This window comes from Mustela lutreola, chromosome 15, assembly GCF_030435805.1.
Source record: "Mustela lutreola isolate mMusLut2 chromosome 15, mMusLut2.pri, whole genome shotgun sequence".
In the NCBI taxonomy this organism is placed as follows: Eukaryota; Metazoa; Chordata; class Mammalia; order Carnivora; family Mustelidae; genus Mustela; species Mustela lutreola.
This window is the reverse complement of record NC_081304.1, coordinates 24,499,836-24,524,969: the sequence shown is the minus strand read 5'-3', so window position 1 is coordinate 24,524,969 and position 25,134 is coordinate 24,499,836. Positions and strand designations below refer to the sequence as shown.

Genomic DNA, 25,134 nt, shown 5'->3' with positions numbered 1-25,134 from the left:
GCCTCGTTCCCAGGGTAAATGATCAGTGCAGCCACTGACAGGAAGACTAAGATCAGAGGCCCAAGGTATCAGGGTACCATAATCCACCCCAAACCAAACCTGCTTTGTTTGTTCCTCCACCCAGGTCTCTCCCTCTCTTACCTTCACTAACCACCTATTTTCACCTCTTACCTCCCACGGAGGTGTCAACGTTTCAGGGACTAGGAATCCAGAAGCTGCTACAGAGACATCATTCATTAATCTGATACCCATTTAACTGTGCCTAGTTCAAGCTGTACTTTGTTCTAGATACTGGCAACACGGTGACAAACAAAAGAGACAAGGTACTTGGCCTCAAGGTGCTCACAATTTATTGGGAGAGACATACATGCAAACAACTGACAGCAGACTGGTAGTACGGCAGAGCTCAGTGTTTCTGATGCAGGTATGGATTTAAATCTCTGTTCCACTTAAGAGCACTGATCTTAAAATTATTTCACTTCTATGAGGCTCGCTTTCCTTTCTTTGTAAAACAGGGATAATACCTATTCACAGGGTGGTTTCAGGTGATGTTAGATAATATCAGAGCTTAGCAAAGGGCTTCAAGTACTTAAAGAGTAGTAACAGCCGCTCCTAAAATACTAAGGCGGAAACACACGGACACGGCATCAGGACCGCCACCTTCCCTCCTTCCAGATGCCTTCTCTTATCTCCTTCCCATGTTTCAAATACCTCTTAAAAGTGTAATCTTCCCCAGGAAGGCTTTCAGGTTCAAGGTTGATTCCCAGGGCAATTAACTGCTCACTACCCAAATCGATGCCCTAATCCCTGGGCTTACTAACATTTCAATTGACTTGATCTTCACTGGTCAATTGTCATTTATGTCTTGGCATATCCTTGATCACAAACTTAAGTTCAGGGACATGGTCCAATGAAATTCTAACGGCAAGAGGGAAAACGAACCTGGGAAGCAGAAAATCCGGTTCTAGCTCTTAAGCTACCGGACTGGGTCTTCATCTGACTAAGCCAAGTAAGCTTCAGGCCTCAGTGTTCCTACCGGGCCCTTCCTTGTCAGCTCCTGCCAAGCTAGAGGAGACGGGTGTTGAAAACACAGGACGAAGGGATGCTAAGCTCTCACCATAAAAGCTTCCCTCTGGGCTCTGTCCTAGGTCCATTCATTCACTCCATCCCTGGGACCTTAAAGGGTCAAATGGAAACTGAAGGGTCTCCAAGATCCCTTCTAGGCTGTGTAGCTCTGAGCATGGAAAAGTCTTTATTGATGAAATACACAAAGGAAATCTCTTCCTGGGACAAAATGACTGCAGGGAAAAGGAGGATCCGTGTTAAAGGGAATCTACAGGTTTAAGGCTCTTCACCTTGGGTGGTTCATGAACCCGATCTAAAGTCATCAGACTACATTGCTGAGCAAGACAGCAAGGGTAAGAACCGTGTCCAGTTCCGGGTCCTCAGATCCTACACCAGGCCACCTTCTTTGATTCCATTCAAAGGCAAAAGAGGGGGCCTTGTGAGGGATGATGTCCCATAGAACACTCATTTTGTGCCCAAACAGGCAGAGAAAATGCAGAAACCCTCAAAGCAGAAGTTCAACTGCAGGGAGAATTACGGAAGAGATGGTTACACACTGGAAGACTGAAGACACGGGTCTCGGGTCTCGCTTGATGCCCCACGACAGGAGTCCTTCCCTCTAGCAAACTTTTGCAGATGAAAAGGCAGGGGCTGCCTGCCTGGGAGCTCAGACCAGAAAGGGCCTACAGTCACCACTGTGCGGGAGCTCAGTGTGAAGATGGCTCTTTCAAGATGGTCCCTTAGTGGAATCTCTGGTTGAAGGTCAGAAATACCCTCCTCCTCCTTCAAACTCCTAGGTTTAGGGACTTTTCTTTCCAAGGTAGGGAAGAGTTGGGGAGGGGATGGGGTGAGGAAATCAAATCTTGGTTTGGGGTTTTAATCCATATCCTGAAAGCAATGGCAGTCTGGAATGTCTGGAATGTTCCAGGAGAAGGAGGGGGAGGAGGGCAGGGCCACACAACCAATGAAAGAAAAGACCTCCGGGCAGCCCCCTCCCACCCCCAAGAGGCAGAGAGGCACCCACCCCTCTAGGACACACACACCCAATCTTTCAGGCCCCCAAACCTCCCCGCAAGCCCCCAACCGAGACACACACACACACTACAGAAGCCACGGAAGACCCTTTGTCTTTTAAGCGCTTGGCCTGGTTTCTATTACTGATGGTGCTACCTAATTTCTTTCAGGCCCAAAGCACGTGGGGCGATGTTGGGAACTGTACCCAGTCCTGCCCTCCCAGGACCCCCGGTGAACTCCTCTGCCCCACAAACTATGGAAGGCCAGAAGCAAGCTGGGCCAGAGTGGTATACGGAGGGTTTGGGGGTCCAGAGAGAAGCCATGGCATTTGACGGCTCGTACCATCGTTTCCTCCTGTGGAATCGGACAGGGCTTTTGTGAGGACTTCCAGAGATAAGCTGTGCGAATGGGGGTTCCTTTTGTGGGAGTGGACGCTCAATCCCTGGCCCGGTCCTCAGGAGCCCACAGGCATCCAGACAAGCATGGAGGGAGACAGGGAGGAAGGGCTGGCCAGGAGCACTCTCACTGCGCAACAATTAACGCAGTCGTTACAATATTTAGACGTCACTGCTGGGGCAACAGTGGGAAATACCAGCGCCTCCAGTCCCAGTCCCCTGCCTCCCCCAACGACTAAAGGGTCCTGGCACGGCCCAGGGCCCCACTCCACACTCCAGTGCACCAGCCTCCACTAGCGCTGAGCAGTACCTCTGCCCTCCAGGTAATAGGGCCCTCTACTCTGAGCGGAGCCTGGAGGGCCCAAACCCCAACACCCCTCATTCAGAAAAAGCAAGAGAATACCTAGAGGTTCACGAAGCACACCCCAGCACCCAGGAGCTGATAAATCTGTTGCGTGATAGCCCCTGGCAACGAAGGCAATGGTTTCACCAACCTAATTCCTTCCCTGGGTGCCAACGCCCTGTGGCTTCTGACCTCTTTGCTTGCCTTGACCTGAAGGGCAAGTTACCAAGCCCTGGGGCGGCTCCCAGGACAGAGGAACCACAGGGGACCCACCTCTCCAATGCTGGGGGAGGAGGGAGTGGGGGTGGGGTGGGGGGCCATGAAAGCCACAGAGACCAAGTGACCATTTTTCTCAAGCCCTGGGGAAGATTTCAGCAGAGAACAGAGGGAGAGAGCACCCATGCAACTGCGTAAGGAGTTAAGGAGCAAAACCAAGAATTTCCGAAAGCACAGGAACCGGACACCCGGAAAAGGATGTGGTTGGGAGTTCTCCCTGGGAAGGAAGTTCTCATCCTTTTCACCTTTTCAGAGAAGTGTCACTGACTTAGACTGGGAAGGAAAACAAGTCAATTAGGGAAGGGCCAGCATTTAAGGAATGCTTAAAAGACGCCAAGCTGAAATTCATCACTTGCTAGAAGACCCTCATTACCCGTGAGGGTGGGGTCCATGGCTCCATTTTACAGACCAGGACCCTGAGAATGGAGAGTGAGTATTTCTGCCAAGCACAAAGCTACTACTAAAAGCCTAGTCAGGCTTGGAACTCAAATCTTGTCTGATTCCAGACTCTGTGTGCTGTCCCATGCTGCTGTTTTGATGGAAAAAAGGAGACAAAAAGCCTCTGCCAAAACTTAGCCAAGTCTGGCCAAAGGACAACCAAAAATATTCAGAATCTGGGGCGCCTGGGTGGCTCAGCCGGTCAAGCAGTTGCCTTCGGCTCAGGTCATGATCTCAGGATCCTGGAACTGAACCCCAAGTTGGGCTCTGCTCAGTGGGGAGTCTGCTTCTCCCTTTTGTCTCTGCTGCTCCCCCTGCTTGTGCTCTCAGTTATAAACTCTCCCTAATAAAATAATTTTTAAAAATCTTTAAAGAAAAAAATATTCAGAATTCATACAACAGGGGTGCCTGGGTGGCTCAGTCATTGAGCACTTGCCTTTGGCTCAGGTCATGACCTCTGATCACCACGAAGCCTGCTTCTCCCTCCCCGCTCCCTGTCAATAAATAAATAAGATCTTTAAAAAAAAATTTCATACAACATAGTGAACAGCGGGCCTGGCTAAGCGGGTACTATTCTCCAATAAATCGAAATGTCCCACCTGTAATTCCATAAGCTCATTTTAACTTCTCCCTTAAGTGGGTGAAGTGATTCTATACCGCATATTGAACACCGCTTAGATACTGGATAACACTGTTAATTAAAATCCATGACTTTGTAAGTTCTTATTTTTTTAAGTAGGCTCCATGCCCAGTGTGGAGCCCAACACAGGTCTTGAACCCTCGACCCTGAGGTCAGGAACTCAGCTGAGATCAAGAGTCAGATAACCTAACTGATTGAGCCACCCAGGCACTCCTGAACTTCTTTTATTTCCAAAAAAAAAAAAAAAGAGAGAGAGAGAGAGATAGGGACCCTGGGTGGCTCAGTCAGTTAAGTGTCTGCCTTCAGCTCAGGCCATGATCCCAGGATCCTGGGATCCAATCCCGCATCAGGCTCCCTCGCTCCACCTGCTTGAGCACGCGCACGTTCTATCTCTCTCTCTCTCTCTCTCCCTCTCCCTGAAAAATAAACAAAAACTTAAAAAGAGAGACAAACAACTACAGATAAAATAAGATGCCCAGGGAGCTCTGCTCAGCGGGGAGCCTGCTTCCTCCTCTCTTTCTGCCTGCCTCTCTCTGCCTCCTTGTCTCTGTCAAGTAAATAAATTAATTAAATCTTTAAAAAATAATAAGGTGCCCAGGATTTGCAGCAAAATAATCAGAGGGTGAAGAAAAAATAAACATCGGCTCGATATGAGTTGGTATTTCTAAAGCTAGGTGATGGGTACATCGGAGACTTATTATATTATACTTCATACTTCTTCGCTTGTATACTTTTTTTTCATCATTAAAATTGTTCTAAGTGGGGCTCAAACCCAGGACTGTGGGCTGAGACCAAGAGTCAGATGCTTAAGTAACTGAGCCACCCAGGGGCCCCTAAAACTTTTTTCAAATTGCTCCGGGTTAGCCAGTTTTAAAGTCATAGCAGATTCCAAATTAATGGATCTAACGAGGTTTTCTGGTTGGGGTTGTATGACCAAGAATGCAAGCCTCCATGATGAGCCTGCGGGGGACTGGAAGGGGCAGGGGCCCGGGGTCCAGGGCAGAGAGGAGCAGATACACAAAGGACAGCCTTCAGAATGGGGGCCTCCCCACAGGGCAGGAGGCACAGGAAGTACAAGGACTCCAGGTCTCCTGAACAACGGCTGAAACCTGCCCCAAGGAGTGTTCTATTCCTTTTTCCATCCCCATGGGGCAAGAGGCAGGGATCTCACCCTCCCCTGAAAGGAGAAGTTCCTTTAAACCCAGGTGGCCTAAACCAGCAGAAGGTGGGAGGAGTAGGAGGGAAGTAGCAACAAGTTTTGGAAATCTTGTCAAGCCTGGGGCCCCTGATCCAGAGTCAAACCTGGACTTTCATCTCGGCTGAGAACCAGGATTAAACCGGGATTTCCAGATGAGATCCTTCACCTCCAGCCCTCCCCCAGGCTGTGATTTTCTGCCTAGCAGGCTGTGTGGCCTTGGACAAGTCCAACCTTCAACCCTCTGGACCTCAGTTTCTCACATGTAGGAAATAAGGACCAGGACTGGTCTGTTTTACAAGGGCTTGTGTTCCCAGCAGGGATCAACCCTGTCTACCTATAGGAAAAGGCTTTCTTAATCTGAGGAATTTTCTATGGCCTTAACGGTCTTAAATAAGTGGTTCTTTTTTTTTTCTTTTAAAGGTTTTATTTATTTATTGGACAGAAAGAGTACACAAGCAGGGGGAGCAGCAGACAGAGGGAGAGAGAGAAGCAGGCTCTCCGCTGAACAGGGAGCACCACACGGGGCTCGATCCTAGGACCCTAGGACCATGATCTGAGCCAAAGGCAGACGCTTAACCAATGGAGCCACCCAGGTGCCCCTTAAATAAGTGGTAATTAACACCCTCTCACACACATACACCTTTGTCGATACTCCATCCCCCCAGGAATGTGATAAAAGCTAAAAACACTCTACACCAGAGAAGTGCCAACATTCCGCAAACAGTGTCAAGATCTCAGGAGTTCATAGAGACTTCAGAATCCTTCCATAAGTCCACAGTGAAGACATCCTCCCACACATCTTCACATGGAACTTCATCCCAAGGATGCCCCAGTCCTGGCTCAAGCCTGCAGACAGCTCCTCAAAAAGCTGGGAAGAAACTAAGCCAAGACGATGAGAACACAAGCCTGGCTGGGGAGGTGGCCGGAGACTGTAGTTACTGGCTGTCTGGCAAGAGCGAGCCACAAAGGTTGCTTTCCCTTCTCATCCACAAACTCACGACCATGACTTGCATCAAAGTTTCTGTAAAATTTGTGAAATCTAAATGCTGTTCGTGGGCCCCTGCTGGCTCGGTCAGCGGAGCGTCTCACTCTACATCTCGGCTCACATTCCAGTCTCGGAGTCTTGGGATTGGGCTCCATGCTCAACACAGTCCCACTTGGGATTCTCTCTCCCTCTCCCTCTGCAACCCTCTCCCCAGCTCCAGCGCACGCACTTGCACACTCTGTCTCTCCCAAATAAACAAAATCTTTATAAATAAATAAATTATAGGGGCGCCTGGGTGGCTCAGTGGTTAAGCCGCTGCCTTCGGCTCAGGTCATGATCTCGGGGTCCTGGGATCGAGTCCCGCGTCGGGCTCTCTGCTCAGCGGGGAGCCTGCTTCCTCCTCTCTCTCTCTCTGCCTGCCTCTCTGCCTACTTGTGATTTCTCTCTGTCGAATAAATAAATAAAATCTCTAAAAAAATAAATAAATAAATAAATAAATAAATAAATTATAAAACGCTGGTTGAATGTTTCCCATGAAAACTTAGCATCTGAACTGGAATAGGCTCTAAGTATAAAATACTGCACACCGGATTCCTTACGACTTTGTACCCCCTCCCCACCAAAATCAAACCTCATCATTACACTGATTACATGCTGAATTAATAATACTCTGAATTGGGGCACCTGAGTGGCTCAGTGAATTAAAGCCTCTGCTTTCAGCTCAGGTCATGATCCCAGGGTCCTGGGATCAACCCTGGCATCAGGCTCTCTCCTCGGCGGGGAGCCTGCTTCCCTTCCGCTCTCTCTGCCTGCCTTTCTGCCTACTTGCCATTCCCGTCTGTCAAATAAAATAAAAATCTTTTAAAAAACGGGGGGGGGGGGCTCCTGGGTGGCTCAGTGGGTTAAAGCCTCTGCCTTCAGCTCAGGTCATGATCTCAGGGTCCTGGGATAGAGTCCCACATCAGGCTCTCTGCTCAGCAGGGAGCCTGCTTCTCTCTCTCTCTCTCTCTCTGCCTGCCTCTCTGCCTACATGTGATCTATGTCTCTCTCTCTCTCTATGTCAAATAAATAAATAAATAAAATAAATCTTCAAAAAAATTTTTTAAAAATAATAATGCTCTGAATTTCCCAGTTAATTTTAGAATTAATCTTTTACATTGTTTTCCCTCTTTTCTGACATGGCTATTAGGAAATTTCAAAAATTTAAAAAAAGAATCTAAGAAAAAAAAAGAAACTTACATATGCAGCTGTCAATGTCCTCGTACTGAACAGGACTGCCCACTGTGCTAAAATGCAGAGCATAAAGTGATGGAGACAAGCGTGCCTCCTGCTCTCAAGGAGCTGACAGTCCAGTAGGGGACCCCATTTGGTTGGAGATGAGAGAAGGGACTAGACAAGGTTAACTGGGGGGTAGAGAGGGGCTGTCCACTGCATCCCTTTACAAGTGGGTGATCCTGTTGACTCTTCAACAAGAGAGTCCCCCGCAGCTGATGGAGGAGAAGCACCCTCCCGAGCCTGGCCTTCCTCCCAGTTTTTTCCAGCTGGAAGTCACGCATCTAACATGCCCTGAAGTATCAACATCAGCCTTTTCCCTAAGAGTACCACTGATCCTGCCCTCCCTCCCCCCACCACCCTGCCTCCTTATCCCTTAGAGTGGAAAGGATGAAAAAATAACTGTCCAGGGAAGCCTCCGAAGGGGGCGGACCTGGCACGCTCCGGGCATGGCAGGAGCTGAGAAAGGGGGCGGGGCCGGAGAGGGGAGGAGGAGCTGGCCCAATGCCCAGGGCTCTGTGCCAGGCTGATCCAGAGGCAGGGCAGCCAGACAGGCGGGCTGTCGGGTGGGCTGATGGGCAGGGTAGGGGCTGGAAAGGAAAACATGAACCTACAGAAAGGTACGGGAGTAGGCAGCGCAGACTCAAGCGCCCAGGTGAACGCTAGGGTGTTAGGAGGGGCAACTGGAAGGCAGCGACACCGCTGCGAAACATCTGTGGTCCCGTGAACATGGTCTTTTAAAGGCATGTAGCACCCGTGCACTGTCCCATGTGTGCTCAGACTCCTGTGCTAATAATGCTGGGGACAAGCAGAAAGGAAAATCAAATCTCCAGGAAAGACTCCGGAATGAAGTATATACCGCCCCCCTGACACACACACCTTTGGAAGGCTTTGTATCATATTTAATACGCTCCCAGCCTACCTAGAAGCAGGGAAGCAGGTGGGGGGGTGGGTCGCTCGGCTTCTTACATGACTAAGGCTACGTGCGCACATGTGCATGCCCACACACATGAACCCAGCACGAGCAAGTTCCAGTTGCAGGAAATCAGATTCCTACACTGAGGCTGGCAAGGGGTAAGCCCCTCGAGCCTGAGAGGTCTCCCAACAGTCACCTTCGTCCTAGGGCTGGAGAAACACAGGGCTCCGAGAAGAGGAAAAGAGCCTTGACAACACTAACGTACAACCAGAACCCAGTTTTCCTCCCAAGCCGGTGTATGCTCATCTCTCCACCAAACCCTGCTTTCCCTCTGACAAGAAGCGTTAACACAGCAGAAGCTTGTAGAGCCCCGATGTCAGCAGCAGGAAAAATGCCCATATTCTGTACGGCTAAGTGCGCGCCAACTGGCTTTTACTGCATGCGGCTCTAATTTGGGCACAGGGTTGAACTCACACAAGAGCTAACTAGACTATAATACGGCTGGATGATTGTCAGAACTGTTAGCAGCCTAAAAGGATAGTCACCAACAACTCTTGCAAGATTTCCTGTAAGTTTGGGGAGAGGCAAGGAGGGGGAACGTCGGACATGGAGCAGGACGGCTCTCACCGGTGTGTGCAAGCAAACCTCGACGATGTAGACTTCGTTCTGTTCACTCATCTCAGAAATGAACGGATTGACAAGACAGCTCACGCTTTTTTTTTTTTTCCTTGCCCATCTGGGCAGCGCCAGAGAGGAAGCCAAAACAGAAGCTCTGAGACAGTGCAGCTCTTTACAGAAAAATCTCAAGTTGGCCGACGGTCTCTCCCTCACGCCACCTTGCTCTCTCCCTCGACCTGTGCTTTCACCGGAGTGGCTCCTCAGAGTGGGACCTGGCCATGGGAGCTCTGCAGGGTGAAGTGGGAGGAAGGAGAATTGGAGTATGGGGACGTGTGGAAAAGCCTTCAGAATAAACCTAATTTGTGGAGACAAGTAAGTGATAAAAAGGTGACCCAGCATGAGCAGCCAAGCCTTCCCGGTGGAGGCGGCAACAGTGTGGGATCAGAAATGAACCGTTGCAGACATTATTCGCCATCCTTCTCGGACTGGCAGTGAGAAGCCTTTCCAGCATCTTCACTTGTGGAGGAGGGGGGTAATACTCTGAGAGGAAAAGGCAGAAGGGGGCTAGAAAGAGTATTCCTGTCCAAAGCTCTTCAGAGATGTTGGCTGAACTCTCACCACCATCCCCCCCCACCCCCCAACAATAGAGATGTTAGCGTTTCTCCAGAAAGGTTGAGAACCAAAAGGTCTGGCCCTCTGGGACCCACAGACCTGGCTGAAAGGCAGAACTGGTGCTCAGTGGAAAACATCGTGGGCACACCTCAAAAACAGAAAGGCTGAGTCTCTCCCTCAAGAGGGAATGGCAAGCTTGGAGAGCCCAGTTCAAGACAGGATTTTACTGTGGAGCTCTCAGAAGCAAGGATAAGGAAACTAGACCAGCCTCAAGAGAAATCAGGCTTCAGCAATTCCATTCCCCACAGAGAAAATGCACCTATGGGACTTAGCATAATTGTTGGAATGGGCAGGGCCCTGTGAAGGGCCGCCAAGGTATCCCAGTGTACATTAAAAACATTAACTGATCATCCTACCAGTAGGAAGGAGTGCTAGCTGTGTCCCTCCCGCATGAGGCTAAACCTCAAGACCTGCTGGGGGAGGTTGCTGTTTATCTCTTCCCACTGGGGTGGGCAGTTATCAGAACAACTCTCCTCCAACGTGAACACCCATCCCGAGTTGTGCCCAGCCTTGAGGCAGGCACAGATGTCCTTATGGGAGGTCTCTCTTCCCCAGCCCAGGGATGGCGGCCAGGAGTTGCACATGCACCTTCCAAGATGGTGCAGCCAGCAAGGTCTCAGACCGGCCAGGAGCCCCAGGGTGGCAGGCCCTGTCCCAGAGGGCCGCCAAAGCAGGGGCAGGCAGGGCAACGGAGGAGAAAGAGGTGCCTGGGAAGGGCGGCAGCAGCTGAGGGTGGGGGAGGGCTGGCAGCAGCTGGGGGGAGGAGGGGAGCCCTCATGAACAGGCAATTGAGAAGGCCTGAGCAGCTGAGCGGCCGCGCTGGCGTCGCCGGGCCTGCGCCCCACGCGGGCGGCCCCTTCCCCCAGCCCCTCACCTCGCCCAGGGAAAGCTGAGCACGCGGCCTCCCACCCCAGCCGCTGGGTGGGCCGCGTCGGCAGAGCTCAAAGAGGGGGCATCCGATGCCCCCCACACCCCCCCCCCACCGCCCGCCGCAGTCTAGAATGTTCTGCCGCCAGAACCCCCTCGGTACCCGGCTCGGTGAGAGCCGGTCCCGCCCGGCCCAGGGGGGCCCTCGGCTCCCCCGCGGGGCCCAGAGGGGGAGGGGAGAAGCGCCCCCGGGCTGCCGGGTGGGGGTGGGGACAGGACTTTGCCCTTTGTCTCTCTCTCCAGAGCCACCGGCCGGCCGAAACCCGACCCCATGAGCGAGCTAGGCAGCCAGCGAGGGGCAGGCTCCCCCTCCGGGGTCCTTTAGTAAATCCAGACCCGACCTCCCTGTGGTCAGGGCTGTGACTGAGGTGGTCCTGTGGGGGAGGGGGCTTCCCGCCTGCAAACAGGCCTGCAAGCATTTAAGTGGGAACCGGCTGGGGGTAGGGGGCCAGGAGAGGGCTGGAAGTGGGGCCGCAGAAGCAGGAGGGGAGAAAATGGCCCGGGAGGCGGCATTCCTTAGAGACCTCGGCCGGGCTGCGGGGAGGAGGCAGGACCGGGCCAGGGAGGCCTCCCACTGAGAAGGCAGGAACTGAGGCCCGGGAGTGGGCTGGGGGCACGGATCGCGAAGGCCTTCCGGGCCTGAAGAAAAAAAGACCCTCTTCCCGGGGCGTTCTGGGAGCCTCCTCAGAAAAGTTACAATCGAAGACTCCTCTCCACTCCCCATGCGCAGTAGGGCATTAGTCTGGGGGTGAGAAGGACCTTCTTTGTCTGCCCTCTCGGGGTGTCATCAGTTAATGATAATCTTATTTTGCACGGGCTTTACAAAGTCGTTCTTTACACCTCCAACTTCCATGAACCTAAAACAGCGACAAGAGGTTGATTTGAGCCTCTGAATCCCCAAAGAATGAGAATATTTATTTCCATTCTGCAGTTCAAAAAAACAAACAAACAAACAAAAAAAAAACTGGCTCAGAGAAGTTAAGTGACTAACCCAAGGTGACACTGGCCAGCAAACGTGGCTCTACCATGAAGCCTGCCTGCTCCTCCTGCTTGGGGGGTGGGGGGAAGAAGGTACCTGGGTTCTTGATCCTCAAAAACATACCTAAGCTATGACTTATGATTCTGTAGGCTTGCAACATAGGTGAATTCTCTGTCCCTTCCTGCTGGGAGGTGGGGGAGGGGGAGAAGCATCTCACCCCTCCCCTCAAGCCTCCCATGTTTCATGGGGTTGACGCAAACAGAGTGGGGGGATACCAGCCAAAGGCTGTAGCCCTGGTGCCTACCAGAATGCTCAAAATACTTAGCTCATTTCATGGGGTTTCTGGAGAAGGGGATGTTGCAGATGAGCAAATGAGGCCCAGGAAAAGATAGGGACCCTGGATCCCACAGTTTACCCATCCGGGGAAACAGCAAGCTGAGACTGATACCCGAACTTTAACCCCACTCAAGTCCTCCATTTCACTCAGCTCTCCGCAAGGTCTTTTTCGTTCTAAAAGCAGCGTCCCCATTTCCCACCTTAGCTGCCCAGAAAAGAGGAGAATTTTCTGGGTTTTTTTTTTTAACCACTGAAAATTGCCTGAAAATCCCAACAGTGTGAGGAAAATAAAATGCTAAAGCAGGTATGAAACACCTGGGAAAGGAGGAGGCTCAGGACAGGTTGAAATTCGTGTTGGGCGTGTTTTTATTTGCTAACCTTACTTACGCTCTCCCCCCAGAAAAGCTCAAGATAAGATTCAATTCCTTTGAACGTTAGAGAATCACCTGTTCCCACCTCCGAAGAGAGCTCAGCCTTAGAAGTGGAAAGGCGTGGGTTTGAATCCCAGCGCCACCACCAAGTCACGTGCGGACCCTGGCTAAGTCTCTTGACCCTCTCAGCTTCAGCTTCTTCTGCAGAAGGAAGTCCCTTGCACAAGACTCTCTATGAGGACTGAGGCAACAGTGCTTAGATGAGATGAGATACTCAGTAAGTGCCCATCTTTAGACCTGAGTCACCTCCAACAGAGCTCTGGAGCCAAGACGATGCTCTATAAGGGAAATAAACAGGGGTATCCTCCCCACCTGCCCGACTGTCTCACTACAATGCCACCCCGCTCTTCTAGGTGAACATCTCTCCCTGTCAATCCATCACGCTCTCCTTAATCCACCCCTATTTTGTCTGCCTATCCTCCAAAACACAGCTTAGCTAACTCCCTCAAAGCTTCCCTCCTCTATTTTAGTCCCTGAGGTTATGTACCTCCCATTTTAATACATGGTCTCTTGGCCTCTGCAGTCCCACAGAGCTCTTCCTGGATCTAAAGTGAAAATGCCCGAGGGCACAGATTTTTATCTCACACCTCTCTAGTGCAGCTCCCTCTCTCAACCCTTGTCTCTCTCCCCCACTCTGAAAAAGACCCAGCGGTGCAAATAATTAGTGTTAATGGCAAGAGAGGGGTCAGGCAAAAACTCCCATATTTATGGAAGGATGAAGAGGTGACCACCATGGAGGAAAAAGCTAAACTGGCAATGGTTTGAGATGGGGAGTTTACTGGGTACAGTTCCAGTCCCGCAGGATGGAGAGAGTTCTAGAGACAAGGCAGGTGCTGGCTGGGTGACAGCATGAATGTTCTCCATAATGGAGCAGAGCGCTTCACGCTTATGGCGGTCAATGTCACGGTATGTATGCCTCACCACGTAAAATTTAGATATTTAAGAGTTCGTTGATTAACTGAAATTTTAAAATCCTTAAAATTTTTAACTTAGGGGTGCCTGGCTGGCTCACTGCGAAGAGCACTCAGCTCTACCTTGGGGTTCCATTCAAGCCCCAGGTTGGGCATAGCGATTACTTAAAAATAAAATCTTATGGGGGGGGGGGGCACCTGGGTGGCTCAGTGGGTTAAAGCCTCTGCCTTCAGCTTGGATCATGATCTTAGGGTCCTGGGATTGAGCCCCATGGCGGGCTCTCTGCTCAGCAGGGAGCCTGCTTCCCCCTCTCTCTATGCCTACTTGTGATCTCTGTGTCAAATAAATAAAATCTTTAAAAAAAAAAAAAAAAAAAGAACTTATAGGGGTGCCTGGGTGGCTCAGTGGGTTAAGCCTCTGCCTTCAGCTCAGGTCATGATCCTGGGGTCCTGGGGTCCTGGGATCGAGCCCCACATCAGGCTCCCTGCTCAGCGGGGAGCCTGCTTCCCTCCCTCTTTCTCTCTCTCTGCCTGCCTCTCTGCCTACTTGTGATCTATGTCTGTCAAATAAATAAATAAATAAATAAAAATCTTTTTTAAAATATAAAAATTGAGGGGCGCCTGGGTGGCTCAGTGGGCTAAGCCTCTGCCTTCAGCCCAAGTCATGATCCCAGGGTCCTGGGATCGAGCCCCACATCGGGCTCTCTCCTTGGCAGGGAGCCTGCTTCTCCCTCTCTCTCTGCCTGCCTCTCTGCCTGCTTGTGATCTCTCTCCCTACTTGAGTGTCTCTCTCTGTCAAATAAACAAATAAAATCTTTAAAAACAAAAAACAAAATATATATATATATAAAAATTTAAAAATCTTATGAATAAGTAAGCAGACAGATAAACAAATGGCTTTTTTTAATTTAAAATTCTCTTAAAATACTAAGGAGCAAGTGAAAAATCTAAAAGCTCCTAGAGGAAAATGAACGGAGAAGTTGTATTTCCTCCCATCTCCACTCTAAGACGAGCCTTTCCCTTGTCTCTCATTGTATTTCTGACCCCGGCAGAGGCCGTAGACTCTGGGACATGTTCAACCGGGTGAATGAATGCCCACATGCGTTAAGTGAGCGGACACACTCGGAGAGATAACCAAACTTCACAGCAAAATGCTAGCAATTGTAGCAATCTGTCCCATCTTGTTAAATATTTTCTTACGTGGAAACTGGTTATAAATATGTTATTTTTAAAATCTCTCCCCCTCTGCAAAAATGGCTAATGTCTGACTGTCAACCCCCACACACACCCCCCCTCACACACACGCTAAAGTTGCTGACCATGGGATGTTTTGAAGAGAGCCTGTCTCGGCTCAGGCTCCACTCTTCCTCTAGTTAGAAGTTTAAATTTAGCAAACTACTCATTCAAGATAGTCAGCAAGGAACAAGCAGAGGAAAGCGAAAGGAAGATTATCTCACAGAGACCTAGGAGGTTTGTGAAGGCCATCGTATCCCACCTGCCTGCCCCTGGCTTATTCTGGACAGGTATCCCTCTACCGGATTCTAAAAAGCCAGCAGCAGCAGCTTTCAATCAAATGGTAATGACCACAGGCAGGAAAACCCTCTAGATAAAATAACCACAGTGAGCCACATTTTCCCTTCTTTTACATCAACAGAAAGTTGCTGCTGTGGATACTCGACATAAGGAGTCAAGGGAGGATCTTCTGAACACCGCTGTCCCCCCTCCAAGCCAACATCCTGTCTAGTCCCTGCTCAGAGCACACTGCCTGCAGCCACCAAACAGCCGGGTCTACGAAGGAGCATCTCTACTCTTTAATTTAGGGTCGTCTCCAAATCCTGCCCAAGCCAACTGCTCTATTACAGTCGGACTTCTCCTCCCAAGAAACTTAGAGACCTGGAGGAGGAAGTAGAGAATAAATATTTCTAGCCTGGAACAGACATCCTCACCAAGTTTACTCCACCCGCCAACCCCCACGTTAGTTCCTGTCGCCCCTCATTTTGTCCTCTTCATCTCCAGAATACCTCATGGGAAGCTGAGGAGCCCCAAGCAATCCCAGATGCCACTCTAGAAGAGAGGCAACACACATCATTCCCCATAAACTAATTGTAAAACCCTTTATAGTAACTGATTAAAGTCACAAGCCTGTTAAATGGCCAAAAGCCACATCCGGATTGGAAGCCTTTCCTCTCCCCACCCCATGGAAGAAGGTTCAGTCCGCAGTCCCTAGACTGAGATTTCGAAGGGGGCAATCGGTCTGTGCCAGTGGGGGTGTGCACACCCTTTCAGCAGAGAGGCCCAAAGAGAAGAAGTGGACAGCCAGATGGGCTCTCTTTCCAGTCCAGGGGGCCAGGGAAAGTGACGCCACTGGGGCTGTGCCCTCCACAAGGGCACAGGAAAAGGAACAATGTATGCAGTCGCTTCCTGGGCATCCAGGGAGCCCCAACTCCTGAAAGGCTTCTTTGTGAGCTTACCAAGAGCTGAACATCAAGGCAAACATGCCCATCTCCCACCAGGTGGGGGAAGCTGCTCTCATTTCTTCCTTCCTCTGACCCGCAAGGACTCACAGTCCCCTTCATCCCGATTCCTTACCATACTTAACCTCATCTGCAGAATTAAGATGGTTCCTCTCTCACCAATGTCCCTACCCTACATGCACCTTTGACAGTAGCCCCCAATTACGAAATCTCCTCTAGCCTGGGTTCATGGCAGCGACAATGGAGTATATGGCCCCTTCCTCCCTGAGGAAAAGGAGTAGCATTTTCCAGCACGCTTGCAGTCTCTTGTCTGACGGGATGGGGTCCATAGCGCAAGGGATCTGGGGGCACTGCCCTGGTAAGCTTCATCTCCCTCTCCCAAAAGGTGGCTCTTCCTTTCAGCATGCAGGTTACCCGAGGACCCTACACATAAGTCCCTTTCCGTATGCCTGTCCATCACCGTTCCATGTCATACACATGCCAGAAGCACAGACAGATCAACGGCCTGCCGACTGCCTTAGATACATGCCCCAAGCTGCCGCAGTCCCAAGACAGGAGGCAGCAAGGTCTCTATCTACAACAAATAATAGCAATAATAATAGTTAATGTGTAATAACACCAGTTCAGTTACAGAAATCGAGGCTCAAGAAGATTAACTTCTACAGGTTCAGTCACTGCCTGGCTCCAAAGTTCTTATTTTTAAATACTGAGCTATCCTGAGAGCCCCTTCCTGCATAGTCCTGAAGAGGGTAGGAGGAGGCATCAAGGGTAGGTCAGAAGACCCTGACCGCATGGGGTTTCCTCTCTCCTTGAGCATCAGGAGTTCAGAATGATTCCTGTCCACCCAGTTCCTGCTGCCAAAGAACTCAGACCCCACAAACGACCTTTACACGGAACAGTTTTTCCCTGAATCCTGATTTCTCCTCTTGGAGATTCTAACTACATCCAATCAACTCAACTACCCAATCAAATTTCCCTCAGACTTAACATTTTCCACCGCAAGTGGTCAAAACATCTGGATGAAGGACTAATTTTTCAACTGAAACTAACTCAAAATGAATGAAAACTGAAGGTTTCCCTCACCCTCTTTTCCTACAGAACTATCGAGAGGGCTGATGAGAATCCACGGAACAGACACAGCGTGGGAACGAGATCCTCCACTTCTCCCGTCTCATCTCAAAACAGAGGTTCCACACCCCTCCCCTAAACTATGAGCAAAATCCACATCCATCCATCCCGACAGGTCTCTCATGTGCCTTTAGTCACCAAAATGCCGCTTGTCTGATCATCACATTTGTCTAGAAAGGTCCTCCGAACACCTTGACATACCAGTCAAAAATTCATCTCATCAGCCAGGTGTTTGCTCTGTATTTCATTTAAAAGCAGTTTACCAGTGCTTCACACCATGCCCTGTGCTCCCTGCCGTACAACCGGAACATCAAATCCTGAAGACTGGACTTCTGTGATAGGACTGCATTCCTGGGCGGCGGTGGGGGGGGGGGGCGGGGAGCCGCGGGGAATGTTCTGTATACTGTCACATTTCAGTGTTTTCCAATCAGGTTTTCTCCAACTGTATTAAAATGAGGTGCAGACCCACTTTTCTCCTGTAATCCACATACATTGTATTCAGTGGTCTGTGATTAGGGTAAAAGCTTGTTCCAGCCTGTTCTACCTTCATTCTTCCACTATTTATTGCAAACCTACTAGCTGCAAACAGGCCTTACAAAGCTGGCTCAGCCTGTTCAGTACCAGGATGACCCCTCCCACTCACTAAAAAAAAAAAAAAAGAAAGAAAGAAAGAAAGAAAGAAAGAAAGAAAGAAATCCCACAGTTCCCTCTGAACAAAATTTGAGAGGACATCTGCACTCTTCTATGGGAATGGAGTTAGCACACTGGGGGCTGAGCGGCTTCCTGCCTGCAGAGCGTTCCCTGCAATGGCAGCTTATCACAGATGCCCCCCCCCATCTTTTGCTAACCTTATCAAACTTTTATCAGTAACTAAAAGAGTATGCACTCTCTCCAGTGCCCGTCTTTTGAGACCTTTTCTTTGCTTTTGACAGGCATCTTAAAAGGTGTGGGCGAGGAGAGGAAATGTGCTCGGGACAGGTGTAACTAGTGTGCAAATCTGATGTTCACTAGGAGTCAAACACTGGCTGGGGCCCGGAGAAAAGTCTTCCAAGCCCAGTCAGTGGCCCACCGGAGGACCTGTTGTGCCTCTTTTAAAACACGAATGAAACCCACCCCAGAACCTCTGGCTATGATTCCCCCTGTTATTGTTTCAGTCCGCCTTCGGGACGTGGTGAGAGGCCATTCTCTAAAGATTACTAGACCCTGTTAACTCTTGCAGCTCTGTGCCCCGTTGCCAAGGGGCCTCGGATCCTGGGAGAGAGAGGGCGACCACTATGCCACCTCCATTTTCCTTTAGCTTTAGCCTTCGAATGCAAAGGTCTTTAGGCAGCCGGGGCGCTGCAAGGGGGCTGCGCTCGCAGCCGGGGAACGCTCCACGTGGGCGAGGTCTGGAATCTGGGGGTCCCTGGGCGAAGTCGGGAATCTGGGGCTCTCGGGACCGGGACGGGGGCGAGGCTGTCTGCCCGCGCGCCGCGGCCGGGGGTCTCGGGGACCCGGAGAAAGGCAGCCCTGCGGGGTGTGGGGGGGGGCAGCCCGAGGGGCGCGGGGGCGCGCGCGGAGCCGGCCGAGACTGCGGGGCCGCGGGGGGCCACAGCGGGCCGGGAAGGGGCAGGGCGGCCGGGCGGGCGAGGGCACTGCAGGAAGCGCCTCCAGGGTCGCCGCGAACTTTCTCTGCTTTTTGAAAAGGGGCAACTCCGACAGCAGCAGGAGCCTTGCCCTACGCCCAGTCTCCCACCCGTCTTCCAAAGCTGCTGTCTGCGACCCCCTCTCCCGCGCGGGTCGCAGTGCGCCTCCAGCCGCTTCTCTTTAAAAGGGAAGCGGGAATTCCACCCCAACCCCCATCTCTCTCTTTTCTCCCCCGTCTGGAATTTCCAACCCAGGACTAACTCGTCTGATCTCTCCCGTCTCCCCTGCTGCTTTTTTCCTCCTCTTTTCTCTCCCTAACACTCCCATCCCAAATTCTAAGCTGCACTTTCTGGAAGGCATTAAAAGCTACATTTTAAGAATCTTTCAAGAGGATGGAGAGCGAACAAGACGGAATTCAAACCCTAACAGCTGGCAAAATGTCTGTTCTTCAAACGCCTTTGGTTCATACATTTACTCTAATGACAACACCACCACCACTGCCGTCACCACCAACAGAGAGATAACCAATGTCTATCTTCAGCAAAAACATCCCCAAGTCTCACACAGCACTTGCTGGTCTTCCCCCTTTCACTCAACTAAACCAGATCTGAAATCTTAAAAAATATTTTAAAGTCGTATATTTACTCGCCTATCTCAGTGGTCTCAACTCGCTATTACACACTGAAGTTTAGACAAAACCCTTAAAAAAAATAAGCCTTAAAAGTAGCCAAACCCATAAAATAGATTCAAATGACATACATTAAGGTAATTTTAAAAGATTAGAAGCTTCAGAACCCTTGAATCAACATTCTTCCAAAGACTAATGTCATGGATTTTATTTCTAAAACATAATGATGTTTTGCTCCTTTTCCACCAAAAGCTGTACCATTAAAACTTTACATTTGGAACAGTTAATTATACTTTGAATGAATTAGTGATGGATAGATTTCTTCCCCTTCTCTCCCCCAAAGTTTTCCATCTGAGAAAGCATTAGGGTAAAATTTTCCTCTTTCTACTTTGGGTCAGAAAATAAAGGGTTCTAGAAACCTACCACTCTTCCAATGGATGTCAAAATACCACTGTCCTTTAGGAAAGCATCTTGAAATACTGTGCACTTAATGAAAACAAGTTAAGGGATTTGCTAGCAGTGAAGAAAACATAAATTTATGAATTTGTAGGATCTACTTTCTAGGTGGAAATGAAGATGAGTGAACTGATTTCCACCTTCCTTCCAAACAGTGCAGAAAAATATAAGAATCAACTATTTTTTTTATTGAAAGGCAAAAAAAACTAACCTAATACAAAAACTTTTACTCAAAGTGCCATTAAACTGTTTCTACTTTACTCTTACTGACTTTACAGGTCAGATGTATCTTTCAACTACAACCACTAAAGAAAAAGTGCCTAAAAATTCTCCCACTCTAGTATTTTTTACTCCTTTGTTGTTTTATTTTTAAGACATTCCCTTGCTTCTTAACCCCCCTTCTTATAATTCATTTTCAGCCCCTAGGAACAGTTTTCATTAAAGACAAGTCCATTTCTGAAGGCAGAATCTTTTTGCTTGTTTTGAAAACATTTAGTGATCCAATTACTTCAGAGCAAATCACTTAAAATTAAAAATAATATTTTTGCCACTTACAATACATCCCTTCACACAGATTTTCAAAGTTGTTAACTTTAGGAAATTAAAACTGTATAATCAGAATAAACTTTAAGCACTTGGAGAGTTCTCACTCTTCTATGGCTCTGACACCAATTTTTTTTTTTTAATACTTGGAAAACTTAAGGTAAAGTGTTTAGTCCACCTCGTTTTAAGTTAGCTTAGAGAAAAGAACCACCATTAACCTGCCTAAGAAAATCAGTCTTTTAAGTCAAACACATTTCATGCACAGAAATGCAGTACATCTCTTGCATTTTTTTCTTAACAGCAACACCTTTTACTTTGATGACAGCAGTTGACAGTAGGTATGCTATCTTTAGGTCACATTCCTCTAGAAAAAGGTGCACACAGTGGCAAATGAAACAAAAGTTTAATTCCTTTAAAAAGCAAGTCAATTCTTAAAATAAACAAGTCTAAAATGGGACCCCCCCTTACCTTAACTACTCTTATGCCTCTCAAAATAAAACACAAGTACAAACCCCTTCCACAACTGTTTTAAAGAAGGCTTTTGGCTTTTCTCCATTGTCCTAATATTGACAGTGAATATATGTTAAGTTCTCAATAAAAAGCCAAAATGCTGGCCCAAATTCCAACACTGTCTAAGAGAGGGTTTGGGAAGGTGGGAGAAATTTAGTATCATACCTTTTAAAATTTCAAATTAATGTTTTCAGCTTAAATGCATAATGCTCAGTCTCTTGGATTCTTAAAAAGGTACAAATTATATCAAAGAGATACAAAGTTAGAACAAAATAAATGAATACTTCAAAATCAGAGGATGCCAAGGTAACCACTGTTAATATTACCTTTTGTTTGCCTCCCCCCTCTAAAATACAACCAAACAAAAAACAGGAACACTTAGGTTGTTAGATTTTTATGAATCTCTTAGAAATGTTTAAAGTCATAACTCATGTGGAACTGAGTGTATCAATAAGTTACTTCTTTTCTATTTTTTTAAACAGTGAAAACAAGGGTATATATATACAAAATACATATGCACAGTCGTTCATTTTGCTCAAAATATATCAGTCATAGTTAATTAACTAGTTCCTGTTCTATACATCCATGAGATTGAAAAAGCCAGTAACAGACCAAGTGAAAAAATAGTTTTCAGACAGACTAAAAACACATACCACAAAAATGCTTCCTTCAAAGAACACAAAATGATAGAGCAAACTTACTTCATGAAAACAAACTCTTTTTTTAAATCCTAAAACTTCAAAAATTGATTCAGTCTAGAAAAATGAAGTGCCTTCTTAACCACCCCCCACACACACACAACTGACTCAGTGTACGCAAAAAAATTTTAGGGAGGGGGAGCGCACATAAAAGGTGGAATTTAATATGGATGTGGAAAGGAAGATTTTGTACCCCCCTCTTCTCACATATCCCACCCCCTTCCCAACTCAAAAGCGCCCTAAGTAATGCATTTTGGAGGGAACAAGAAGGAGCCTGAAAATGACTTGAAAGCAAGCAGATGGCTTAGGGGGAAAGATCCATAAATACAGAACACCATGGAAATTAAAATATAAATGTTTTGGGTCCCATTTCATCACATTTTGCTATTTCTCTTGCTTTCACTTCATTCCCTTTAAAATTTAAACCATCCATAAGAGCAAAAGGGGAAAAAAAAAACGCCACAGATGTCAGAATTCCAGTTATTCTGGACATTTCTCAGCAACATGTTTCAAACACTCAGCTTTCAGTTCAAATATCCACAATCTCCTCAATAAATCTACTGGTTTCAGTATGTTTCACGGAGTCCCATCTCCAGGAAATGTTTCCAAATAATAAATAAGACTTTTTTTCTTCCCTCCGATTTTATTGCCTCTTTACTCCTAACTCTAATTGACTTTCCAATAAGAGTATTTGAAGTACTTGACGTTAAATCACAGCCTCTATAAACATAGTTACAAGCCATATTGATCATCTATAGATACAATAGTTCTCAGTTACTTAAAATATCTTAAGCTGAACCCACTGAACAGATTTTTATCTCATTTAAACTTTATAGTTAAAACTTCACAGGCTCAACAAAATAAAATAAAATAACCATACAGAGCCACCCACCTCCACCTTCCTACCCAGAAAAGGCCAGGATTATTCTAAATGCAGCAAGTTTCCAGTTGAGATGAGGGGGAGAACACACCTAGGGAGGGGAGGGAGGAACAAGAAGATCAAAGAGTTCCTGGGGGCTGCAACAGGAGGGAAAATTCTACACTGTCAATATGGTTCAAGTCAGATTTGAGAAAGCAGAAAGGCTCTGCCCCTATACTTCCCAGCCAGAGATCAATGAAAGATCTGAAATCCACCATAAATCAGATTTGGGGATAACATGATAGAGGTACCCCACTTTGCTTAATTAAGAATAGAAAGGTATTGGGACACACACACACACACACACACACACTTTCTCTCTCTCTCTCTCTCACTATTCATCCAGGGAGTTCTAGACCCTCCAAAGAGCCCCAGCTCACAGCCTGAACACAAAGCTCTCACCCCAGATGGTCCCCTTCTAACAATGGACCGAAGGAGTGAGGGGGGGGGGTGCTGGAAAGATAGCACAGCCAAAGCATATTCTTTGCAAAATCCAGTTGGGAAGGGAAAACTGTAATGTACGGGACTAGAGGTAGGGATCTGGGGGGAAAAATGCCCTTGCCTGTTGCAGAAATATCCATAAAGCACAACCCTAAGGGAATTCTTTTGGAGGCAGGAACTCATTCCACTTCCCCAAGGAAGTCGAAGGGGACCCCCCCCCAATCCACTTAAGAATTATGCTAAAGAATGGGTGGGGGGAGAAAAGGAGCCCTGCTAGAAGTTGTAGAAATGTCCAGGAGTTGGAACTCTTCAAAGATTTTAGCTTCCCCACAAAAACGGCCCCACACACACCTTGAACAAACTCCACAAGGTTTCTCTTCTATTGATTTTTCCCTTTTCCTTCTCCAAATACCATCTCTCAGCCCACCCCAGCCCCGGCTTATTTTTTACAAGCTGTAAACCACCCATTACAAGATCTTAGCCAATCTTCCCTCCCTGCCCCCAACATCCGGAGTTGGGGGTGGGAAGGCCAGTAATGGGTTTCTTCCACTGGAGACACTATGGACCCCTTCACACAGCCTCTAAGCGCCCCCAGGTTGCCTCCCTTCTCAAAGAGCCCTTTCCTACCTTTGTTTTTTGGGGACCGAGTGTTCAATCTCTAGGCGTTTTCCTTGCAATTCGACTTTCCCTAAAGATTAAAAAAAAAGAAAAGAAAGAGGCAATGTAAGAACTGGAACGAGTGTGGGGTAGGAAAAGGGCGAAGAGGGCAATTCAGGAGTTACTGGGATCCGAGATCTGCCTAGGAATCCAGGCAGTGGGTTCCGTGGCCAGACGCGAAACGGTCGCTCTGGGAATGGTGGAATCTATAAATTCGTTATTGTGTTTTGTTAATTTTCGTTTTGTTCCGTTCTCTCACTGAGGGTAGTGGTGTAGTGGATCGCTCCGGGAGCCCGATCGGGGAATGGGGCGACCAGAGCGTCTGGTGTATGGGCTGCCTACTCGGCTCCCAGAGGTGGGGAGCTGGGGCCGGGAGAGAAAGGGCTCCCCGTTGCTCCCAAAGTGTGTTGCGGGGGAGGGGTGCAAGATGAAACTTTAGTTTTCTGCCGAGCCGCAGAGCAGGGCTCGGGGCGGCGGGGCGCTCACCTGTCGGGGCCGGTGGCGAGCAGAGGCCCTGGGGGAGCGGAGCCGGGCCTCGCGGGGAGGGTCCCCGGCGGCCGCGGCGCGCGCCTCTCGGCCCAGCCTGGGCGTCTCGGGAAGCAGCATGGCGACCCGGCGCCGCCGCCGCCGCCGCGCCACCCCGCTCACGCCCCACTTTCAAATCAAAATGGCTCAAGCCCAGGCCCTGGGCGGGAGGCGGGACCCCCTTCCTCTCCAGCCCTGCCCGAAGGCTGCAATTCCCCCTGGGCACCCGGGACATCGGGGACGGAGCGGGGGGACCTCTTCCCCGCCAGGAAAGGCCTAGGGCGGAGGAAGGGGAGCCGGGGGTGCTGGCGCTGGGGGGCGAGGGGTCCAAGGAAGAGGGGGTCCAGCCTCGGATAGGGAGGGGCGGGCGTGGAAATAAGGCCCCAGACGGGGGGCCGCCTGAGTGGGGGGACCCACACACACACTGCCAATGGGGCCCCCGCCCCGTCGGTGGGGGGTAGGGGCGACCTTACTAAAGCCTCCAGCTTCTGCTCTGGGGCTGGGAGGAAGGGGTGAGGGGATCCGGGATATTTCCGCGCGAGGGACGAGTGGGGGGGAACGGAGGGGGCGTCGAAGGAGGTGGGCGGAGGGTCGATGCCGAGGCCAAAAGCCCCGCAGGCCGGAGCGCGACGAGTTGGCGGGCAAGGAGAGAAGAGGAGCGGGTCTCCGTTGTTCGGGGATTTCGTTGTGGCTTTTCCGGGGGGTGGGTGCACTCTTACCGGAGAAAGTTTCGATGGCCTTCATCGCCCAGTGCTCGTCGGGGCAGTCCACGAAGGCATAGCCGGATTTGACCAAGAACTGGCCGCTGTAGGAGATCTTGTGCTCCGCAAACACTTTCTCCAAGTCCGCGGGGGTCACGCTCTCGTTGAGGTTGCCGATGTACAGCTTGTTCATGGTGGCGGTCTCGGGGCGGGACGCGGTCCCTGGCAAGGCCGAGCAGGCGGGCGCGGGCGGCGAGCCTCCTAGGCCGAGAGGCGGGAGGCCGGAGGCAGCAGCCGCAAACTTTCTTCGCACCCCACCCCTGAAGTTGTCCGGAGCCCGCGGCGGGGAGGGCGGCCTGAGGGCGCGCAGAGGTCGCGGGAGAGTTCGGGGAGGCCCGGGAGAAGTGCCCGC

General features: G+C 49.5%; 1 protein-coding gene across 4 annotated transcripts in view; it reads right to left on the bottom strand.

Annotated features, from left to right (window-relative positions):
• IGF2BP1 (insulin like growth factor 2 mRNA binding protein 1) overlaps nt 1-24,915 on the bottom strand; it is a 42,056-nt gene extending 17,141 nt beyond the window's left edge. For 3 of the 4 annotated variants that reach the window (XM_059148174.1, XM_059148175.1, XM_059148177.1), the window contains exons 1-2: nt 24,741-24,915; nt 23,467-23,527 (exon numbers count right to left, since the gene is read on the bottom strand). In XM_059148174.1, coding sequence (XP_059004157.1) covers nt 23,467-23,527; nt 24,741-24,915 — 236 coding nt within the window. Of the gene's footprint in view, nt 1-23,466; nt 23,528-24,734 lie in introns of all 4 variants that reach the window. The other variant, XM_059148176.1, reaches the window with a different exon arrangement.
• Between the last annotated feature and the right edge of the window lie 219 nt (nt 24,916-25,134).